Source organism: Dermacentor albipictus, chromosome 8 (genome assembly GCF_038994185.2).
Source record: "Dermacentor albipictus isolate Rhodes 1998 colony chromosome 8, USDA_Dalb.pri_finalv2, whole genome shotgun sequence".
NCBI classification, from domain to species: Eukaryota; Metazoa; Arthropoda; class Arachnida; order Ixodida; family Ixodidae; genus Dermacentor; species Dermacentor albipictus.
Window position 1 is genome coordinate 5,365,601 of NC_091828.1, and position 20,893 is coordinate 5,386,493.

The window sequence follows — 20,893 nt, forward strand, 5'->3', positions numbered from 1 at the left end:
GACGTCATAGTTCGACGTCATCGTTCGACGTCACCGTTCGAAGGCCCCGTGGACGGAGTCTCCGTGGTCGGAGTCCCAGTGGACGGAAACGTCCGTCCAGTGATTGTAAACTAGCCGCCCCCCCCCCGCAGGACGGCCCACACACACAAAGGCGCCCACGTTCGAGCCCACACACACAAAAACACACACGTTTGAGCGTCCGGAGCCGACGTCAGAGGGCTTCGTAGAACTCTGCTTTGGCCCGGGTGGCGCCGCGGAGTACCACATTCCTGAGCTGACCGTGCGCCACGTGGCTGCTGGCCATTCGCAGTTCTCCCAAGTGCGCACCGTCTGGTGGGATTGGAACACGTGCAGCGGTCTGAAAGCTGGCACGTTGCCACCCCGTACGGCCATTCCTAACAGTATCTACTTTTTTGCAAAGTGAGTGCCCACTGCACTCCCGCGCCTTTTCCGTTGATGTCAAAGACTTGTACTATTAATTACCAAGTAACCTGATATTCGGACAGGCCGCCATTGGAATATGAACCTGGCAACGTTTAATGCTAGAACGTTATCTAGTGAGGCAAGTCTAGCAGTGCTATTGGAGGAATTAGAGGGCAGTAAATGGGATATAATAGGTTTCAGTGAAGTTAGGAGGCCAAAAGAAGCATATAGAGTGCTAAAAAGCGGGCACGTCTTGTGCTAGCGAGGCTTAGCAGAGAGACGAGAACTAGAAGTCGGATTCCTGATTAATAAGAATATAACTGGTAACATACAGGAATTCTATAGCATTAACGAAACGGTGGCATGTCTTGTAGTGAAACTTAATAAGAGGTACAAGATGAAGGTTGTACAGGTCGACGCCCCTACATCCAGTCATGATGACCAGGAAGTCGAAAGCTTCTATGAAGACGTGGAATCGGCGATGGGTAGAGTGAAAACAAAACACACTATACTGATGGGCGACTTCAGTGCAAAGGTAGGCAAGAAGCAGGCTGGAGACAAGGCAGTGGAGGAATATGGCATAGGCACTAGGAATAGCAGGGGAGAGTTATTAGTAGAGTTTGCGGAACAGAATAATATGAGGATAATGAATACCTTCCGCAAACGGGATAGCCGAAAGTGGACGTGGAGGAGCCCGAACGGCGAGACTAGAAATGAAATAGACTTCATACTCTGCGCTAACCCTGGCATCATACAAGATGTGGACGTGCTCGGCAAGATGCGCTGCAGTGACCACAGGATGGTAAGAACTCGAATTAGCCTAGACCTGAGAAGCGAACGGAAGAAACTGCTACATAAGAAGCCGATTAATGAGTTAGTGGTAAGAGCGAAAATAGAGGAATTCCAGATCAAGCTGCAGAACAAGTATCGGCTTTAACTCAGGAAGAGGACCTTAGTGTTGAAGCAATGAACGACAATCTTGTGGGCATCATTAAGGAATGCGCAATGGAAGTCGGTGGTAACTCCGTTAGGCAGGATACGAGTAAACTATCACAGGAGACGAAAGATCTGATCATGAAACGCCAATGTATGAAAGCCTCTAACCATACAGCTAGAATAGAACTGGCAGAACTTTCGAAGTTAATCAACAAGCGTAAGACAGCTGACATAAGGAAGTATAATATGGATAGAATTGAACATGCTCTCAGGAACGGAGGAAGCCTAAAAGCAGTGAAGAAGAAACTAGAAATAGGCAAGAATCAGATGTACGCGTTAAGAGACAAAGCCGGCAATATCATTACTAATATGGATGAGATAGTTCAACTGGCTGAGGAGTTCTATAGAGATTTATACAGTAGCAGTGGCACCCCCAACGATAATGAAAGAGAGAATATTCTAGAGAAATTTGAAATCGCACAACTAATGCCGGAAGAAGTAAAGAAAGCCTTGGGAGCAATGCAAAGGGGGAAGGCAGCTGGGGAGGATCAGGTAACAGCAGATCTGTTAAAGGATGGTGGGCAGATTGTTCTAGAGAAACTGGCCACCCTGTATACGTAATGCCTTATGACCTCGAGCGTACCAGAATCTTGGAAGAATGCTAACATAATGCTAATCCATAAGAAAGGGGAGACCAACGACTTGAAAAATTAGACTGATCAGCTTACTGTCAGTTGCCTACAAACTATTTACTAAGGTAATCGCAAATAGAATCAGGAACACCTTAAACTTCTGTCAACCAAAGGACCAGGCAGGAGTCTGTAAAGGCTACTCAACAATAGACCATATTCACACTATCAATCAGGTGATAGAGAAATGTGCGGAATATAACCAACCCTTATATATTGCTTTCATTGATTACGAGAAGCCGTTTGATTCTGTCGAAACCTCAGCAGTCACGGAGGCATTATGGAATCGAGGTGTAGACGAGCTGAAAATGCTGAAAATGCTGAAAGATATCTATAGCGGCTCCACAGCCACCGTAGTCCTCCATAAAGAAAGCAACAAAATCCCAATAAAGAAAGGCGTCAGGCAGGGAGATACGATCTCTCCAATCTATTCACAGCGTGTTTACAGGACGTATTCCGATACCTGGATTGGGAAGAATCGGGGATAAAAGTTAATGGAGAATACCTTAGTAACTTGCGATTCGCTGATGATATTGCCTTGCGTAGTAACTCCGGGGACCAATTGCAATGCATGCTCACTGACCTGGAGAGGCAAAGCAGAAGAGTGGGTCTAAAAATTAATCTGCAGAAAACTAAAGTAATGTTTAACAGACTCGGAAGAGAACAGCAACTTACAATAGATAGCGAGGCACTGGAAGTGGTAAGGGAATACATCTACTTAGGGCAGGTAGTGACGGCGGATCCGGATCCTGAGACGGAAATACTCAGAAGAATAAGAATGGGCTGGGGTGCGTTTGGTAGGCATTCTCAGATCATGAACAGCAGGTTGCCATTATGCCTCAAGAGAAGAGTGTATAATAGCTGTGTCTTACCAGTACTCACCTACGGGGCAGAAACCTGGAGGCTTACAAAAAGGGATCTACATAAATTGAGGATGACGCAACGAGCTATTGAAAGAATAATGATGGGTGTAACGTTAAGGGATAAGAAAAGAGCAGGTTGGGTGAGGGAACAAACGTGAGTTAATGACATCTTAGTTGAAATCAAGAAAAAGAAATGGGCATGGGCAGGACATGTAATGAGGAGGGAAGATAACCGATGGTCATTAAGGGTTACGGACTGGATTCTAAGGGAAGGGAAACATAGCAGGGGGCAGCAGAAAATTAGGTGGGCAGAAGAGATTAAGAAGTTTGCAGGGACAACATGGCCACAATTAGTACATGGCCGAGATTGTTGGAGAAGTATGGGAGAGGCCTTTGCCCTGCAGTGGGCGTAACTAGGCTGATGATGAACTTGATATTAGAGGAAGCAGGTGATTGCATCGATGAGCATAGGGTAGTTAGGATTCAAAATGCCTGTGGAACAAGTGTCAGCAGTTTCACGGAAATGCTCACCTACTACCTAAAATCCATTCATTTGTCATGACAATAAGCTTTTGATTCAAAAGCAGGGAGTGTGTATAGCTTCATGTTTGGCACCCATATTTATCGACATTTTGTTGGCACGCTATGACAGGGGCTCACTTGCTCGCCTTCAGATGACGACCGTAAGAATATTCCGCTATGTTGACGATTCTTTAGCATTTTATCCAGTTGACCTTTGTGACACAGAGTTAACCTCCAAAACAATTTTAGGCGCCTTCAGTGAGATAGTGAAGGATTTTGCATTAACAACAGAAGAGCCCACCAATAACCGGTTAAGGTTTCTAGACACTGAAATTGTTTCTAAACTTCATCACGTGTGCTGGAGCTACTCGTCTCGCTCAAAGAAAGGGCTTCTCTCGTTTTCATCTACACACCCCAAGCTCATAAAATGTGCATCGCTAAGGCATGTTCCTAGCTGCTCTCATGTGTTTGTGCGAGTACTCTGCTGAACAGAGGTTTTCAGCACAAGTCAACAGACTAATGTCATCAGGCTACCCGCCCAGCGTGTTGTGCAGTGTTGCTGGTGGCCTTGTAAAAGAGTGACGAAATGCTGGAAAACAAACTATGCAGTCACCACCTTCGAGATGTAGGCTTGCCGTCATTCCTTATGTACGCCATGCTTTCCATAACATTATGAAAATTGCGGCCAAGGCAGGAGTGAGGGTGGTGTGCAATGCCGCTAATAAACTGAGCGGGTTTTGCAAAATAGTCAACAGGATGGATACTGTCGTATGTAAAAGTTGCTGTAAGAATCATGATAGCGGCTTCGTTGACTGTACAACGCAGGTCGCCTATAAAATCCCACTAGATTGTAAACGTTGATTTATTGGGTAAATGGGGAGGTGCATTAATGATCGCCTGCGCGAGCATGCCACTTCACTAAACGAAAACCCGTGCAGTCATCTGGCTGCCTACAGTAACACGTGTGGTTGCACCCCGATCTTTAAGAAGTACTAAATAACTGGCAGATACAGTGAAAAACGTGCACGGAAAATCTTTGAGGCATTTTGCATATTCACAAGTGGCGACTTGTGAATATGCTTACACTTATCCTTCTTATCCTTCTTTTTCTGTTCTTAATGTCACATTCAGTGATGTCTTTATATGCTGCTTCTGCAAATCAAGCATTTGGTTGCTAGTCAGCGTTCTGTCCTGTGCTCTTTACTCGCTTGTCCTGTGTTGCGCTGTTTCTGTTTTTTATTCTAATGTTGGAATGCGCTTCTCGGCAGAGCAAGGCGAGTGAACGTCACGCATCCCAAACAGCAACTGAACGTTTATTAGCTTTGATTCTCTCAAAGATAACTCTGATTGTTGCATGCCCATGTGCCCTTGGCACTACCCCAAAGCACCGTTATGTGTCGCCACAGCCTCATTCTATTGCTGTAGATAGGCAGGTTCCTGTCTTATATCTATTCAATCCTCTTGAAGAAGGAATTGTGCCCTATGCTGGATGAAACCCCAGGGGCCCAGCAGGACACCCGTATGCTCATTCCAATTAGGGCACACTCGCACGCGTACACCTCACGTGCCAACGCCGATTAACTCCTGACAGGCACGCGCGTCACATTGCATAGCAACAGCATGTGTGGGGTAGAGCCACATGGCACCCGTTTCAGGCCACACACTAGAATGCACAAGTAATAGTCGGCTTTACCGCTGTCTACAGTGTCTGTCAAAATGCATGCATGCATTATGCGTGCAGCAATGCCTGATCTGGACTCGTGTGAGATGATCGTGTGCCTGAAAAAGTGACTCTACACATAGACTGAATTATTCCTCTGTGCCTGCAGGGAACTGGACGGGCAAGTGCACCTTCAAGCTGAAGTTCATGAAGGGCGGCGCTATCGAGTTTGGCCAGGCCATGATGGAGGCTGGCAAGAGCGGTGAGCACTGCTGTTCCACTCTCGGGGCTTCGAAAAGATGGCAGGAGTGACATTGAAATGTCATTGAGGGGAAGCGCATGTGCAAGCTGCTCTGGCTATGGTGGGTACTACTCAGTTGTGCCACCAGGAAATTTATGCAGGGCAACAGAAACAAATGCTAAAGAAAGCCACTTCTTGTATACAGAAGGAGAGAAAGTACGACATGCATGCTCATTCTTGTACATCAGAGGTACATGACAAAGGTTTTTGTTTGTTTAATTAGATTAGCCAAATTTTGATTAAGGCAAAAGCATTATATGCCTCATTATGCGAAAATCTGTTGTAGTTGGTGGCTTGACCGAATGATCTTACTAAAAATGGCCAACGGCACAAACAGTAAAAACATGTGAAAAATGCTTAGATTGAGGTCAAATTTCTCATGGAGGTTCCTGTAAACAAAGTAGATTAATGGCCATCTGTTGGGCGTGTTCGTAAACTGACTTGGAAAGCATATTTAGCGCCAGTGAACAAGGATAGAAGGGAGATGACACCACAATGCGGTCTTGCTTAACCCAAGCACAGTGGCACCACATCATCCAAATTGTAACCATCCAAACAAGCCGTCTACTTATCTAACGAGTCGACCTTAACCCATGCACAGTGGCGCCACATCATCCAAATTTTAACCATCAAAACAAGCCGTCTACTTGTCTTACAAGTCGACCTTAACCCATGCACGGTGGCGCCACATCATCCAAATTTTAACCATCGAAACAAGCCGTCTCCTTATCTAAGGAGCCGACCTTAACCCATGCACAGTGGCGCCACATCATCCAAATTTTTACCATCGAAACAAGCCATCTACTTATCTAACCAGTCGACCTTAACCCATGCACAGTGGCGCCACATCATCCAAATTATAACCATCCAAACAAGCAGTCTCCTTATCTAACCAGCTGACCTTAACCCATGCACAGTGGTGCCACATCATCCAAATTTTAACCATTAAAACAAGCCGTCTACTTATCTAATGAGTCAACCTTAACTCATGCACAGTGGCGCCACATCATCCAAATTTTAACCATCGAAACAAGCCGTCTCCTTATCTAACAGGTTGACTTTAACCCATGCACAGTGGTGCCACATCATCCAAATTTTAACCGTCCAAACAAGTCGTCTCCTTATCTAATGAGTCAACCTTAACTCATGCACAGTGGCGCCACATCATCCAAATAGAAAGAAGAAATAAGGCCCAAAGCAGCTACAGCCTCACTTGAAGTCGCAAGCTGGGCAACAACACCGTTTACAGGATCAACCTCTGCAGTGTCTTTGTTTAGCCGCTACTTCTGCTGTGATCTCCACATCCATTAATTGAAGCTTTTTGAAATACTGTCAATAACGAAGTATTAAGTGGCATCTGCCAAGGCGTCTATCAGTGAGCCCAGTGAGCGCACGCTGTCACGCGTCTTTGCGGATCTGAACCGCCAGTTCTCGTGAGGCACGGCAGGTGCAGAGCGCAGCACTGAAAAGTCAGTGCAGCAAATGCAATGCGTTGTTGACGTTGTCGAACTATCCAAGCCGCCTCGTGTGTACGCCGCTACATTCAAATGGCACCCTCGATGCAATCAATGTGTGCAGCTATAGTGCCCAGCAGTTAAAAACAACCATCGTGCCACCGCTGTCTTTGAGTGTGTTGTGGGAAAGCTCACTGCCTCTTAAAGAGAGCGCACATGGTCTGGAGTGGCTGAATTCGATATATCCGTTTTACGCCTGATCCTGTTGAAAGAAAAAATTTGAAATGCATGCGATTTCCCAGGTGATGTAAAAAGTGCTTGATATACACAATAACTAGATGTATCCGCATTCTATATATTGAGGTTTAACTGTATATCTTGATTTCAATGAACGTAAGCTTCTGATAGCTTTCTACATTCCTGTTGTGCAATGCTAGGAAACTCCCAAGCATGTGCATCATTGCGTTTATTTTGCCCAAGATTTTAAGCAATAAAAGTTAGGAAAATTTTTCTGATGTTCGATTAGATATCCGGCTTTTTTTTCTTCATTCAGTTCGATATTTGATTTGAAATGTACTGTTTGGTATTCACACACCCCTGTCATTTCTTGGTGAGTTTCAGTATTGAGTACAAAGTTTCTGGCTAAATGCGTTCAGCCAACACTGAATCACAAGCAGCAAGCATGATTTGCTCATTTAGAGCAGGAGCACAGGACGAGGAGGAAGTTTGGCATGTGACTCACCTCATCTGGAAATTGTGTGCAGAGGAGACAGACTGATTCAGGATCTACGGCTGCAGTGGTGTCACGCATGTCACGTAAAGCAAATGAAATGTGCGCCTGCGGGTCACATGTGACAAGAGCTGTCTGCATAAATTCTAAACGAAGCCACAGGTGGCTCAAGGTGAAGCGCAATTCCAGTTTTCTGCCTGGAGTTTCCCCCCTCTTGCTGAAGAAATTTTCACGAAATATTTTTCTTTTTGATTATGCTTAATCTCAATGTGTTTTCCACATTTGGATAAAGAATAAGCATTTTTTTTGCATTTATGTATGTTGTCCTTAAAGGGTTAACCTGCCTACCATGCTGTTACCGTTACTGACTGCATTTATTTTGTGCAGCTCCCACTTGACATCTGTGCCACTTGCAGATGGATTCTTGCCTTCCGAAACTCGGGCTTTGCATTTGTGTGCCTGCTTGTTTTGTTTCTGTACAACTATGTAGGAATGCATCCCCGGTGGTGGCGGGTAGTGAATTGCCAAGTGCGTCTTCCTTCATTTCTATAATGGCCGCGCCTAACCTGGCCATCGGTCTTGCGTTCATCCACTACAGCGTCCCAGCATGCAAATGGAATGGCTCCCCCGCCATACTTCCCACCTCCGGGTCCGTACTACTGTCCGCCTCCGCCTGCATACAGGCCGGAACACGGTGCTGACTACGGCTTCAACATACCCTACAACGTGTTTCCTGATGCTCCTCCAGGTAAATTGGTTTAGTTTAATTATTTACTTATTTCTTTCATTTTATTTAAGAAATCGATGTAGATGTAGAATGATGTAGAACCATTTGCTCCAACGCTTAACAGTGGCCAATGAAATGAAATGTTCAACAAACACGGCAGCCATATGGCGACTAATTTCTTTTTGGGAAACCCCTTCAGCTGTCAAAAACCTCACGGCACCACGCTGCTCAACTTCTGGAGCATCCATTACGTCACGCAACCATGTTCAACCCAGTGTATGGGAGCAAAAAAGAACATTTATCCTCACACCTGCGTGTCACTTGTAAATGAGAGATGCCTGTGTGCTACGTGCATGCCTCTCAGATAATGAACCGAACCATTATTGCGCGGGGTTGGTCGGGTAACTTTCATTTCACTCACCCTCGTACATTAGATATGCGAAGATACAATGGCATACACATATGCGAAGATACCGCTTGATAAAGTGAAAAAAAGTGTCACTAGTAACAAAGTTCACTCCATGTATACACAAAACCTGGCAACAAGATATTTAAGTATATGCATAAGTCTCCAATAAATCTACCTATCTAAGAAAAAATCACTGTATATAATGCGTCAAACAAGGCAAATAAACATGTTGCGCAATCACAGATTCACAGAACCCTAGATCCCGCCCCCATTCCACCCACTCACCCCGACGTATCGCGCGCGACGGAAGGCGGCGCGCTTGCTCCGCGCTTTTCTCCTTTGCGCACACAAGACTGAGCCACCATCGTCGGCTCAACCATTCCACCCCCCTCCCGCTCCCACGCTTTCGATCACTCGCACATGCAGCATACGGTGCGCGGTCAGGATGTTACCGCCCTTGGACTTTATACGAAACATGAGGGCGACGGCAGGAATGCACCTGGAGTGTCCATATAATTGCTATCGCAATAATATAATGATAGCATCCGGCAACTGAAGCATACCGTGGCTCATTTCTTTCCGCAAAAGAAGTAACAAAATCGAACTTTCACCATGCCACAATGCGCTGTGCCGCAATAATGTTTTTTTTTCCTTTTGTGAAGCGGTAGCACCGAAATGAAAAAAAAAATAAAAATGGCTGTGGCTTAGGTAAGGTTAAGCCCAGGATGCGAAGCATACTAGCCTTTATTTTAGTTGTTGAACCACTGTTTAGCCTGGTGAACTGCTGTTGCTTGGCTATATTTGGTTCGGCTAGACGAAGAAACAACTCGTGCATTACTGCTTCGCCTTCAAGAGTGGAACGCGAGAGCGTTCCCGTCGACCCGCCAAGGGGTGTAAGACAATGGGCTACAGGGCAGCGACTACGCGCCCCGCATTGGACGCGGTGAGCGTCGAGCAAAGCAGCGTTCGGCGCAGCAACGAAATGTGCGCCTGAGCAAGAGACGCACGCCTTAGAAACAGCTCGTTTCTAAGGCAACACCGCATTCACTAGAGGCGCTTTTGTACCGCTTTGAAGCATCGTACTCGTGGCTCAGTGGTAGCGTCTCCGTCCCACACTCCGGAGACCCTGGTTCGATTCCCACCCAGTCCGTCTTGCAAGAGTTGAGCCAAAGCCGCTTCTCCTCTGTCATGACGTCACGGTGTCACGTGGTTTCAAGGCGACACCGCCGCGCCTGAGGAGCCACAAAACGTCCAAAACTCTGCCAGGCGAAAATCCACTCGGCCAGAGAAAACTGAACGCGCACCGAAGTGCGCTGCGTGATGATCGGGGCAACACGAGGAAAACGCATGCACTCTGGCTGGCTTTCGCAGCCCGCAGTTAGAGTAGCGAGAACAAAAAAAATTGAAGAGGCTCAATGTGTCCTCGGAGTAAAAGTCAAAGTAGAAAAATAAATAGGAACGTAGTTACCTTGGCTGGCTTTAGTGTCTTGACATGGATGCTTTGGCGTAGGTGAAAAAAAAAAATGCTGATATTTTTTTATGTGACACAACGCCACGAATGAACCACCACAACGTGCTTCTTTTCATGGGACTTCGCTGCGTGCTTTGTCAACTTGATTGATTGATTGATTGATTGATTCTTTATTTGTTTATCTTGCCTGATAGTGTGTTGATTAGGCTTGTCTCGTTGTATGTTCCGAGTTAAGGCTTTAGAAAAGGCAATGCACCTTTGGCGTCAAATGTTCATAACTACATTAAACCCACAAAGTACCGCAATTGAAAATCTGAAGAGCAACTTTCGAAATGTCAATGCACCTTTCGCATCAAAAGTTTATGAAAACTTTATACCCATAAAGTTTCGGAGTTGACATCCATGCGGTCCATAGATTCCGCGGCCTCCGCGAGATGATGCCCCGGGGAGCCCGTTCACCATCACAGTGTCCTTGAAATTTGGTGCTCGGATGGGGCTCCTTGCATTATGTGATTCCCAGTGCATGGGCGTTGCCGCAAAATCCAGCCCGAGTTCGCAATGTTCGCGGGGAAATGTGTTTCCGAGCGTGAAAAGGACGTTCTAGACAAAATCCAGAATAATTTCTGGCGCCGGAGGTTGCTTTGGTCGGCCATGCATGGACAGTACGAAAAAATTTCGAGGGGGGGGGGCACTGAAGCCCCATAAGCCTCCCCCCCCCTGGCGTGGAGGGGGGGAGCTAGGGGCCACAATGGCGGCTTTGTTATTGTTCTGTGGGCTCTTTATTCTTTATTCAGACATATCCCTGCTTAGCCCGAAAGCGTTACAGCAGGGGGGTTACAAGCATGAAAAGAATACATCTTGATTCTCACTGCACACCTGTTCACATGACAGTCTATTCCACTGAGCGATAGTTTTTACAAAAAAAGAGTTGGCATACAGGCCCGTCCTAGCCCGGTATTCTCTAATTTTGCACTGGTGGTCAGTGCGTGCCGATATATGGTTTGGCGGTTTTAAGTACATTTCCCTATCAGTTCCAGTTTTGTTGTGATATATTTCATACAGAAGCTTTAGCCGCAGCCTCTTTCGGCGAGACGACAGGGACTCCCAATTGAGCTCTGTTTTCATTGCTGTGCAACTGTACCTCCTCCCGTACCTACTCAAGACAAACCTGGCTGCTCTGTTTTGTATTTTTTCTAGTTTATTTATCAGACATATTTGTGACGGGTCCCATAGGGTACAAGCATATTCTAAAATAGGTTGTATACAAGTTAGGTACGCCGTGCTTCTAAGGTTAGAATTTGCGCATTTTAAATTTCTTTGAATGTAATTCAGAGCAACTGCCACTTTGCCAACTACATAGTCCACGTGTGCCCGCCAAGAGCAGTCGCCCGACAGCATTACGCCCAAATATTTAGTCTTGGATTTAGTACTTAATATATTATTCATTAGACTGTAGCTGGCATCGATTACTTTTTTCTTCTTAGTAAACCGCACATGGACGTACTTTCCGGTATTCAAATTCATTTTCCACTTTGAGCACCATTCGCAAATACGATCTAGGTCGGCCTGCAGTTTGAGAACATTGTCTTCATTATCGATTTTTCTATACACAATACAGTCATCTGCGAAGAGCCGCATGTTAGAATCAATACCTAAGTTAATATCATTAATATATATAAGAAAAAGAAGAGGCCCCAGAACTGATCCTTGCGGCACGCCTGATGTGACCTCAATGACACGTGTTGCTCCGTAGGTTTCGTACCGTGGCAAAGCTGCCGTGCGCACAGGTTTGCGTTGGTTTCCGTGTTTTGTTGCGCTGCGTTATCTGGACCGTGCTCTACGGGATGTTGCTGTGGCTAGGCGGGACTGGAGCAACTAAAGTTCGTGAAATGAACGCGCATGCAACGCTGTACGCAATGTACCGCGCCACGGCAATGGCAACGAACAAAGGAATATCCGTGGGGAATTTTGCCCTCTTTGGCGGAATCATGCTAACATGTTAACGATTGCTTAGTATTGCTGTGGAGCGCGCGGGTCCGAGCAGCACGGTAGCGCGCAGCACGGCGTGGTTTCGCGAGGAATGTAAACAAGAGGAGAGCTGGCCCAATAGGCCGAGCAACACCAACTTCCGGCTTCACTTTAGCTTCACAAAGAGTGACGTTAGGGCCTCTCCTGAGTTTCCTTCCTCCGTGACACCAACACATGCAAAAACAAGGACAAGCGCCCATGCAGCCACAAGTCGAGCCAATTGGATTGGATTGGCCAAGTTTCAGCCACTTGATGTCAATGGCGATGCTCCGTTTGGGTGTCACTTTTATGCCGCATTTGCCGTATTTTCGTTTTCAAGCCTCGGTGGCTGCCCGAAATCGTCCAAGTTATCCGAGGTGGGCTGGAAGCCATCTAAATTAACGAGAGTTTCGTCCCATAGACTCCTATATATAATTGTAGGGACCAGGCATGAAGGTCGAATTATTGGATTTTCCTAATTAACGGAAGTCGAATTAACGAGCTTCCACTGTAACTTTTAAAAAAAACGCACATTTTTATTTCTATCTGTTGAGATACACAACTTCACTAGATTTGAGCGTGATAGAGGGGGCAATAACACACACACTACCCTATTTACTGATGATATCAGCTTCTATGATTTCCCGCATGAGCTGTGAGCTGTGTCTTGCTTAAGCTTCCATATCTTCAAGGAGGGGCATGCAGCCGCAGTCACAGCAATAAATGCCAAAGTGGCATTGAACAGTGTTATTAACGTGCTACCATATGTGCATGATGTCTCCCATAGGCAAAAAAATATTGGGCAGGGTGCAGGAATCACAGTCATTTTCTCAGCCCGAAAAAAGCTGGCAAGGCTCTGTAAATGTGTAAATGCACCTAAATAATCCGAGTTGTTCCTCTGTCGGGCACAGAAAACGTTTTGTGACACTAGCAACGCATGTAGTTTACCAGATTCCCCTTTTTTGCAGCAGTAAATATGTTGGACAGACGGGCAGGTGCTTAAACGATAACACTGTTCAAGGACACTTGGGCATCCATTGCCAGGACTGTGGCTGTATGCCCCTCTTCGAAATATGGAAGTTTAAGTGAGACACAGCTCACAGCTCATGCGGGAAATCATAGAAGCTGATTTCATCAGAAAGTTGGGTAGTATGGGCATTAGTGCCCCGTATAGTGCGCTCAAATCTAGTGAAGTCATGTATCTCAGAAGATAGAAAGAGTAATGTTTTTTTTTTTTTTTTTCAAGTGACCATGTTTCTAGTACAGTGACTTGCTGTCAGAACACCCCTTGTGACTGCCCTCCATTCTGTGTGCATGCCCCCTGTTGTACATAAACACATGATGGGGCAATGAAATGAAATATTGTTGGAAGTCAGCGCAGTGTGTGTTGCCTCTCGCAGTCCTTGTCTTTCGTGCTGTATGCCATGTTTTTAGTTTTTTTCCATGCTTACAGTTCTGCAACCCATTGGGCATACATTGCAATATATGGTAATCAGGGTGTCTACCAACCGGGAAAACCGGGAATTCTCAGGGATTTTTAGTAGTCTGGAAAAAGTCAGGGAAAACTCGGGGAATTTGGGCCTCTATCAGGGAAAATTAGCGGCAATTTTACGGAAAGGGTCGAAAGTGGCAGTAATGCTGGCTCGAGTAACAGACAGGAATCGTAATGAAACGTCTTTGACGCCCTGTCGTCGGCTGGAGGAGTTGCTAGTGTACAGTCAAGGACTGACTTTCCGGATTCCCGATAATTTGGACGGCTTCGCGGCACCGTCACGTACCGTGAAATTCACGGTACGTGAAATTTCCGACGCAAGAACTCTTCGCCGTCCGATTTTCCGGACGTTTTGCCGTGACGGCAGGTCCGAAATGGCAATAAAGGCACCACGGCTGCCGTTTTGATTACTTCGCCACCTCGAACCGGCACTCTCGCACGCAGATCTGCTGGCAGCCGTTGCCACCACTGCGGCAACGCTAGGCCTAGCTGCTTCGACGTTCGCTATGAAACTTCTTGCCGTTGGGTGCCGAGTTTTTTATTGAAAGAATTAGCCGCTGTCAGCAATGGCATGGACTCCACCTTTGTGATCCTCGCGATTGACATAGAACATGCCGGTTCCTGAAAGTCAGCTTCGCCTCTGTAAAGAAATGTTACTTGGTGAAGCATACACAAAAGTATTGCAGTGAAGCATAACAAGCGTGGGAAGGGGCTATTGCCACGAAACACAGTATGTATTCCTTAATTATACACGCGTGCACCCGGTATGCCCTGTCACATTACGAGTACCGATATGCCTAATATGTGTACTGACAGGCCTTCGGAGCGTTTCCGAACGTGCCTGTGGTGATTTGAGTCCCTAAGGACAGTAAATGACACGCATTTATTTTTTTGCAACTGGCCGAGTTTTCGGACGTTCTCGCGGCTCCTAGGGAGTTCGAAAAATCGGTCGTGGACTGTTCAACTGACCAAGATGCTTCAAATGGTTTTTGGGGCGAACGAGTGGTGGAAGGTGGACAAGAACAGAAATGAACTACGCATTGAGGAATAAACGGGAAAGGAAGCTTGCTGCCGCCGTTTTGAAGGAGCTTGAGCTCAAAAAATAGTTTTGGCTGATGCCGAGATGCAGGTGACCCTCATCCAAACCAAAATAAACTCTTTAAAGCAGTGAAACACAACACTCGGGCGTCGTGCGCGGGCTGAGAGTAGTTCAGAACAGCTGAGGTTGACTTACGAGCTGTTGAGAGAGAATCTCAATTGGGACAGAATTCAGGCCTCATACCACTGAGCTTGCAATCAGTTGATAGAAATAGCTCATATTCGAAAATATTTGCTTCTATATGCATCTCCTTTTTATTCCTATTTGAGAATGTCCGACTTCATTGCAATGTTTTTCGAAGACACTTTATTTGCTGTGCATTTTACTAACCCCTGTCTTCTATTCTCTTCTTGAATAACATAAACACTACTCCCTAGTATTCAAATTGGATTACGTCGCTTTTTAAATTTTTTTCATGTGCGTACTAGGGAGTGACAGCATCAGGCGATATGTTTTCAGCCCGTCTTCACATAAAACATAGTTCTGCATCACTAAGGGAAATTTGCAATGGCACTCAGGGAAAACCTGGAAAACTCAGGGAATTTGGAAATGTCAACTTGGTAGACACCCTGGGTAATATTGAATATAACGAAGTAACGGATATAGCGAACTAATTTCGGCTCCCCCTTGCACTTCATTGTAATGAGGTTCAAGTGCAATACATGTGCTCCACCAGCTATATTTGGTTTCCTTTTGGCCAGGGACCTTCCTTGTAACCCTGCACCATTGGAAGTCCGAGGGTTGTGTAATTCAATTGGCTTTTGCATCTTCCCCGGTGATTAATGCTGGAGAAATTGCATAAATTAGAGGAAACTTGTGTACCTGTTCCCTTGTAGTTTCGGTCTGGTTGCGCACATTCTGGGGCGTGGTATTGTTGAGATGCTCTAGTTGGTGACCATTATTGTTCTATAGCTCGCTTGCAGCGCGCCAATCGTGCAATGCTTGTTGCTAGTCAGAATGTCTTAAGTCTTGCACAATATACGCATGGGAAAAGTCATTCTATATAAACAATGGAAACTAGTCTGATCATTTTTAGCCCAAATGCCTCATGCATTAATGCATAAAGCCGGGCGCACTATATTTATTAACTATTTCAGTTAAAATTTACACCATAGGTTGTATGTATACAGTGAATGAGCAGTTATTCGGATAGCACCATTGCACCGTCACTTGCCCCATAGACAATGCATAAGGACACTCTAAATTTCGGACACCTTACAACGTGTCGTGCAATAATTTGGACTTCAGCTGCACAACCGTGTGCTAATGTGGCCACAAAATCAAACAGCAATATTGCCATGTGCACTAGTTTATATTTTTTGGGGTGAGCGCTTTGCACCGTTGTAAAAAATGTTATTGCTCGGCTTGGGACGCGCCCGCATTTATCAGAAGTTCCTCGAATGTTATTGACAATTCCCTTGTCACCGAAGCTTGTGTAATCTGATTGCATGTGCGACACGAATTGTGTAGAACTTTCTGGAAGACATGCGGGCAACACTGATTACTCTGGAGCCTTCTATGACTCGTGTATAAAAGCCGATGCGCTTGACCTGCAGATCAGATTTTTGAACCTCACCGACTGTGTTCGCCGCTATCACCGCTCTTTGAGTGTAGCCTGTTTTTGAGGGCACAGGTTCGCCCAATAAGAAGTTACTTTCTTCATTTGCAGTTTTGATGCTTTCTTCACCGTCATTACCATGAGACAATATTTTTGTTGGAAGTCCCCTGCGGGGTCGTTGGCCATGTCGCTGGTGCTCCACAAAACCGAAGTCAGCGAGGCCTAGTTGACCTAGTAGTCACCGATGAGAATTCGGTGCGTGCATTGCCTGTGTTTTCATCTATCTGTAGCGACCGCATGACAATGATCGAGATACATGCCCCCATTTTGTAGCCACGCCTTCTGCTCTATTATATGCCACTCTTATCGTCCGGTGTTCACGTTCGGCTGTTGCTGTTGATAATGTGTGCAAAGCGTCGCTCTGATCCCAGACAAAGCACGAAAAGCCTACAGAGGAATAGCATGAAAGGCATTGCTAGGAAATCACAACCACAGAATGCCTAGGCCAGTGTATGTGTGCAGAGCAGCACGTCTTGACCAACTTGGGCTGTAATCTTGAAGAATCACTTTCTCAGGTTACTTTTGTTTTCGCGATGTTTTGCATAACCAGCACCCAGATTCATTGAGGGGCAGCAGTGTTTCTGCACAGTGATATAAGATGGCAGGCTTGGCACTGTGCCAAGAATGCCGTCATTCCAGATGGTGATGCGTCCTTCACTTAGAGTGCACTAGTTAGGGGGAGTGGGTTCAGTGCAGGTTCCCCACTGAGGCTTTTTTATTGAAAAGTTGGTGGCCTCACCATCGCCTTCGCCTGAACGAGCGGCCCCGCGCACCGGCCGGACACTTGCAATGTCGGAAACCCTACAGCACCATAGCTACATGGAGCTCTGACGGGCATTCGACTCTGCTGCATCTAGTGTTGATACTCGGTGACAGAAACAGTAATCATATTCACCACCCATTCGTAGTCAATAAAATGGAGAAAGAGCGACGGAAACAATGCAAACGACACAACAACGACGGTGGATCGAGCAGAGGACAGCTGCTGTGCCCGTGAGCTCGTCTCAGCCAATGGGGGGTGTCAAAACAGCTGCAGCTTCGGAATAAGGTGATGCCTGCGCCTGTGCAATATCTGTTTCTTGCATCACCCTCGGCCCTTCCCGAAGCGTCTGCCGGACCGATTCCCCCATTCTAGTGCACTCTACTGCACTGTAGTCACGCAAGATGTATCGTGCGGTGCTGCAGGAAAGACATGACCAGAGGCTCCAAGCAAGGAGAGCGGAAAGCGTCCCTGTTTATTCAACAACCGCGTATATATACACTAAGTGGGAGAGGGTGTGTTCCCTCACCATGTGTCATGTGCGATACCGATATCGGTCACATCACACATGCTGTAGATGCAAAGCCAGCGCTGCACCAGATACGATACACCCCCTTTCTTTCAAAGGAGAAAATAACACACGGGAAAGAACATTAGTAGAAACTAACATTTAGAGCACGCATTAGGGAAATTGCACAAAGCTTCGATTATAAGTAAGCCTCTGTGGGGGCCTTCGTTCTCGGGTTGACCTTCTGAACGCAGGTTCTTAGTTCTGCTGCAAGCCTGCAGGAGCATTGGGTGAGGCGGGAATGTTGCCAGTTGTGGCCAGTGACACTGCGGCATCGTTGCTCCTGTATGCTGAAGGTCTTTCATCAGCTCCTTGGCGGAGGTCTTCCTTAAAGTCACAAAGGTCTCTTTGTCGAAAAGCTTCTCTTGTAGGCAGCAGATGTCGCCGATTGCGCTGCAGGAATGTGCCGTCTTCAGTGATTATGTTATACGACCGGGGATATGTCGCAGCTTGAACGACTTGACCTTTGGTGGCCCACGCCCCTTCTTTGATGCGTACAGTGTCTCGAGGGTTGAGCGGTGGTGGTTGTCGGCTGCAGTGGTCGGTCTGACGGTGCTTCTGTACGCTGCGACCTGGGCATGGCCGGACGTTGGGCAACGTAGTTCGTAGTCGTCTTCCTTGAAGTACTTCGCCAGGTGATGGTCCGGATTCCATGAGAGTAGATCTGTAGGCAAGAAGACCAAGCCAAAAATCGTCATTCATTTGAGTGCTTTTCATTAAAATCCTCTTAACTACTTGCACGCCTTTTTCCGCCAGACCGTTGGACTGGGGGTACCAAGTGGTGGAAGTGGTGTGGTTGAAGTCGTACCTCCAGGCAAATGCAGCAAAAGCGTGGCTGGAAAATTGTGGGCCATTATCCGAACAGACTTCAACTGGTATGCCGTATCTAGCAAAAGTTGCACATGTTGCTTGAATGACTGTCTTCGCGGTAGTATCTTTTAGCAGCTCTACTTCAGGAAAGTTTGATAATGCGTCGTAGACGCACAGGTATGACCGCCCACTATGCTCAAAAATATCGATGCCGACACGATGCCACGGTTTATCAGATGCTGGGCGTAACTTTAACGGCTCTGGGGTTGTCTGTACGCGTTTGTTTTGCATGCGGAACACGCCTGTGTGAAAGCTTCTATGTCACGGTTTATTCCTGGCCAGAAGACGAGATGCCTGGCCCGTGATTTGCATTTATTGATGCCCAGATGGCCTTGGTGAATGCGTTTCAAAGCTTCTTTCCTCATCGTAGCGGGAATTACAACTTTGCACCCTTTTAAGAGGACTCTGTTCACGTGAGAAAGCTCTCCTTCAAAAGATTTCCAATGGCCTTGGAGTGCTTTTCCTGCTGCCTGGTTCCCAAGAACTTGCTTTAATTCTTCATCCAGACTAGTTTTCGTAGCCAACCTCTTCCAGGTGTTATCGGTGACAAGTGAAGAGACAACACTTACTGCATACTTCAGTGTTGTCGTTGATGACGTCGTTTTCCGTGATGGGCCTGGTTGTTGCGCGTGACAGCATGTCGGCGAGAAGCAGTAGCTTCCCTGGTGTGAACTGAAGTTTTACGCCATAACGAAGAAGGCGCAGGAAAAACCACTGCAACCTCGGGAGCATGTCTCCAATGGCCTTCTGCGAGATGTTGATCAAGGGATGGTGATCAGTTTCAAGAATAAACGACTGACCATGGACAAAATGGTGAAACTTCTCGCATCCATATGCCACTGCCATCGCCTCCTTTTCAATTTGCGAGTAACGTTGTTCGCACTCTGTAAGTGCCCGCAAGGCATACGCGACTGGCTTCCATGTGTCCTGGTGGCACTGCAATAGCGCTGCGCCGATTCCGTTTTGCGATGCATCACATGACACCTTTGTTGCTTTTGTTCGATCAAACAGGGCTAGTAAAGGCGCTCTACTTAAACTGTCGCAAAGCTGCGTCCACTCTTCAGCGTGATTATGCATCCAGTCAAACGCAGTATTCTGCTTTATAAGATTTCTGAGGAGCGTCGTCCTTAGGGCCAGTGACGGCATAAACTTGCTGAAATAATTCACGGTTCCGAGCATCCTCTGTACTGCGAGCTTGTTGGTCGGCGGTGGAATTTGAATCATTGATTTTGTCAATGACAGGCTTGGTTTGATGCCTTTCTGGTCAATGTCGTCACCAAGAAACTCAATTTTACCGACACCAATGGAACACTTGTTCGGATTAAATGTCAGACCGCCACGTTCTGCTGCTTGCAGTACCGACTGCAGGCGTGTGTCATGCTCCTTCCTCGACGACCTCCACACCAGTACATCATCAACGTATACTCTGACCCCAGGAAGGCCTTCAACAATTTCCTTTAGCGTTTTCTGAAATACCTCAGGCGCCGATGCTATACCAAACGGTAAGCGCAGAAATCTGTAGTGCCCGAATGGCGTTGCAAAGGTACGAATTCGTGAGGTTTCGTTGTTCAACGGAATTTGGTGAAAACCAGAGTTCGCGTCAAGACGGGTGAAAACTGTAGCGCCCGCTAACTCTGCCTCTATGTCTTCCCTTCGCAGCATTGTGTAATGTTCTCTCTTGATGCATTGGTTAATCCTCCTGGGGTCGATACATACTGGAATTTTCCCGTATTTCTTTCTAACAGAGACCAATGGGCTTACCCAGTCTGTGGGCTCGATGACTTTGGTTATGATGCCTGCGCGCTCCATGCGTCCCAATTCTTCTCGCAAGGGTTCCTGTAGAGCCAGCGGCACTCGTCGGGCTGCTTGGACAATTGGCATGGCGTTGTCATGTAGAACCATTCGATAAACCCTTTCAACGCACCTGGTTCCTGTGAACAAGTGCCGAAAGTTCATTGCGACTTTGTCAGAACTGTTTCGAAATACTGTGTGTATGCGTGACACAAGTCCCAAGATTTTCGCTAGCCTGCAAGCCCAGAATGGCCTGATGCCCCTTGGGCACCACGAAGAAGTCGAGGACGCCACCGATCACTTAGTGCCATTTCTGTACGAATGACGTCATCATGCTTGATAACCCCTCCACCATACGAACGTAACACCACGCTGCTAGGTTTCAGGGGCGGCTTCAGGCGAATTTTACAATAGCATCCGAAAGGTAGTAGATATGCTTGCGCTCCTGTATCGACCTTGAATTCAAGTGATACGTTCTTGACTTCGGCGACAACTGTCCAGTC

The 20,893-nt window shown here is 46.6% G+C and overlaps 1 protein-coding gene across 1 annotated transcript in view; it reads left to right on the plus strand.

The window, feature by feature from the left end:
- LOC135908135 (WW domain-binding protein 2-like) overlaps positions 1-20,893 on the plus strand; it is a 180,006-nt gene that overhangs the window by 91,677 nt on the left and 67,436 nt on the right. The window contains exons 4-5 of the mRNA XM_065439901.2: positions 5,263-5,355; positions 8,177-8,326. Coding sequence (XP_065295973.2) covers positions 5,263-5,355; positions 8,177-8,326 — 243 coding nt within the window. The remainder of the gene's footprint in view (positions 1-5,262; positions 5,356-8,176; positions 8,327-20,893) is intronic.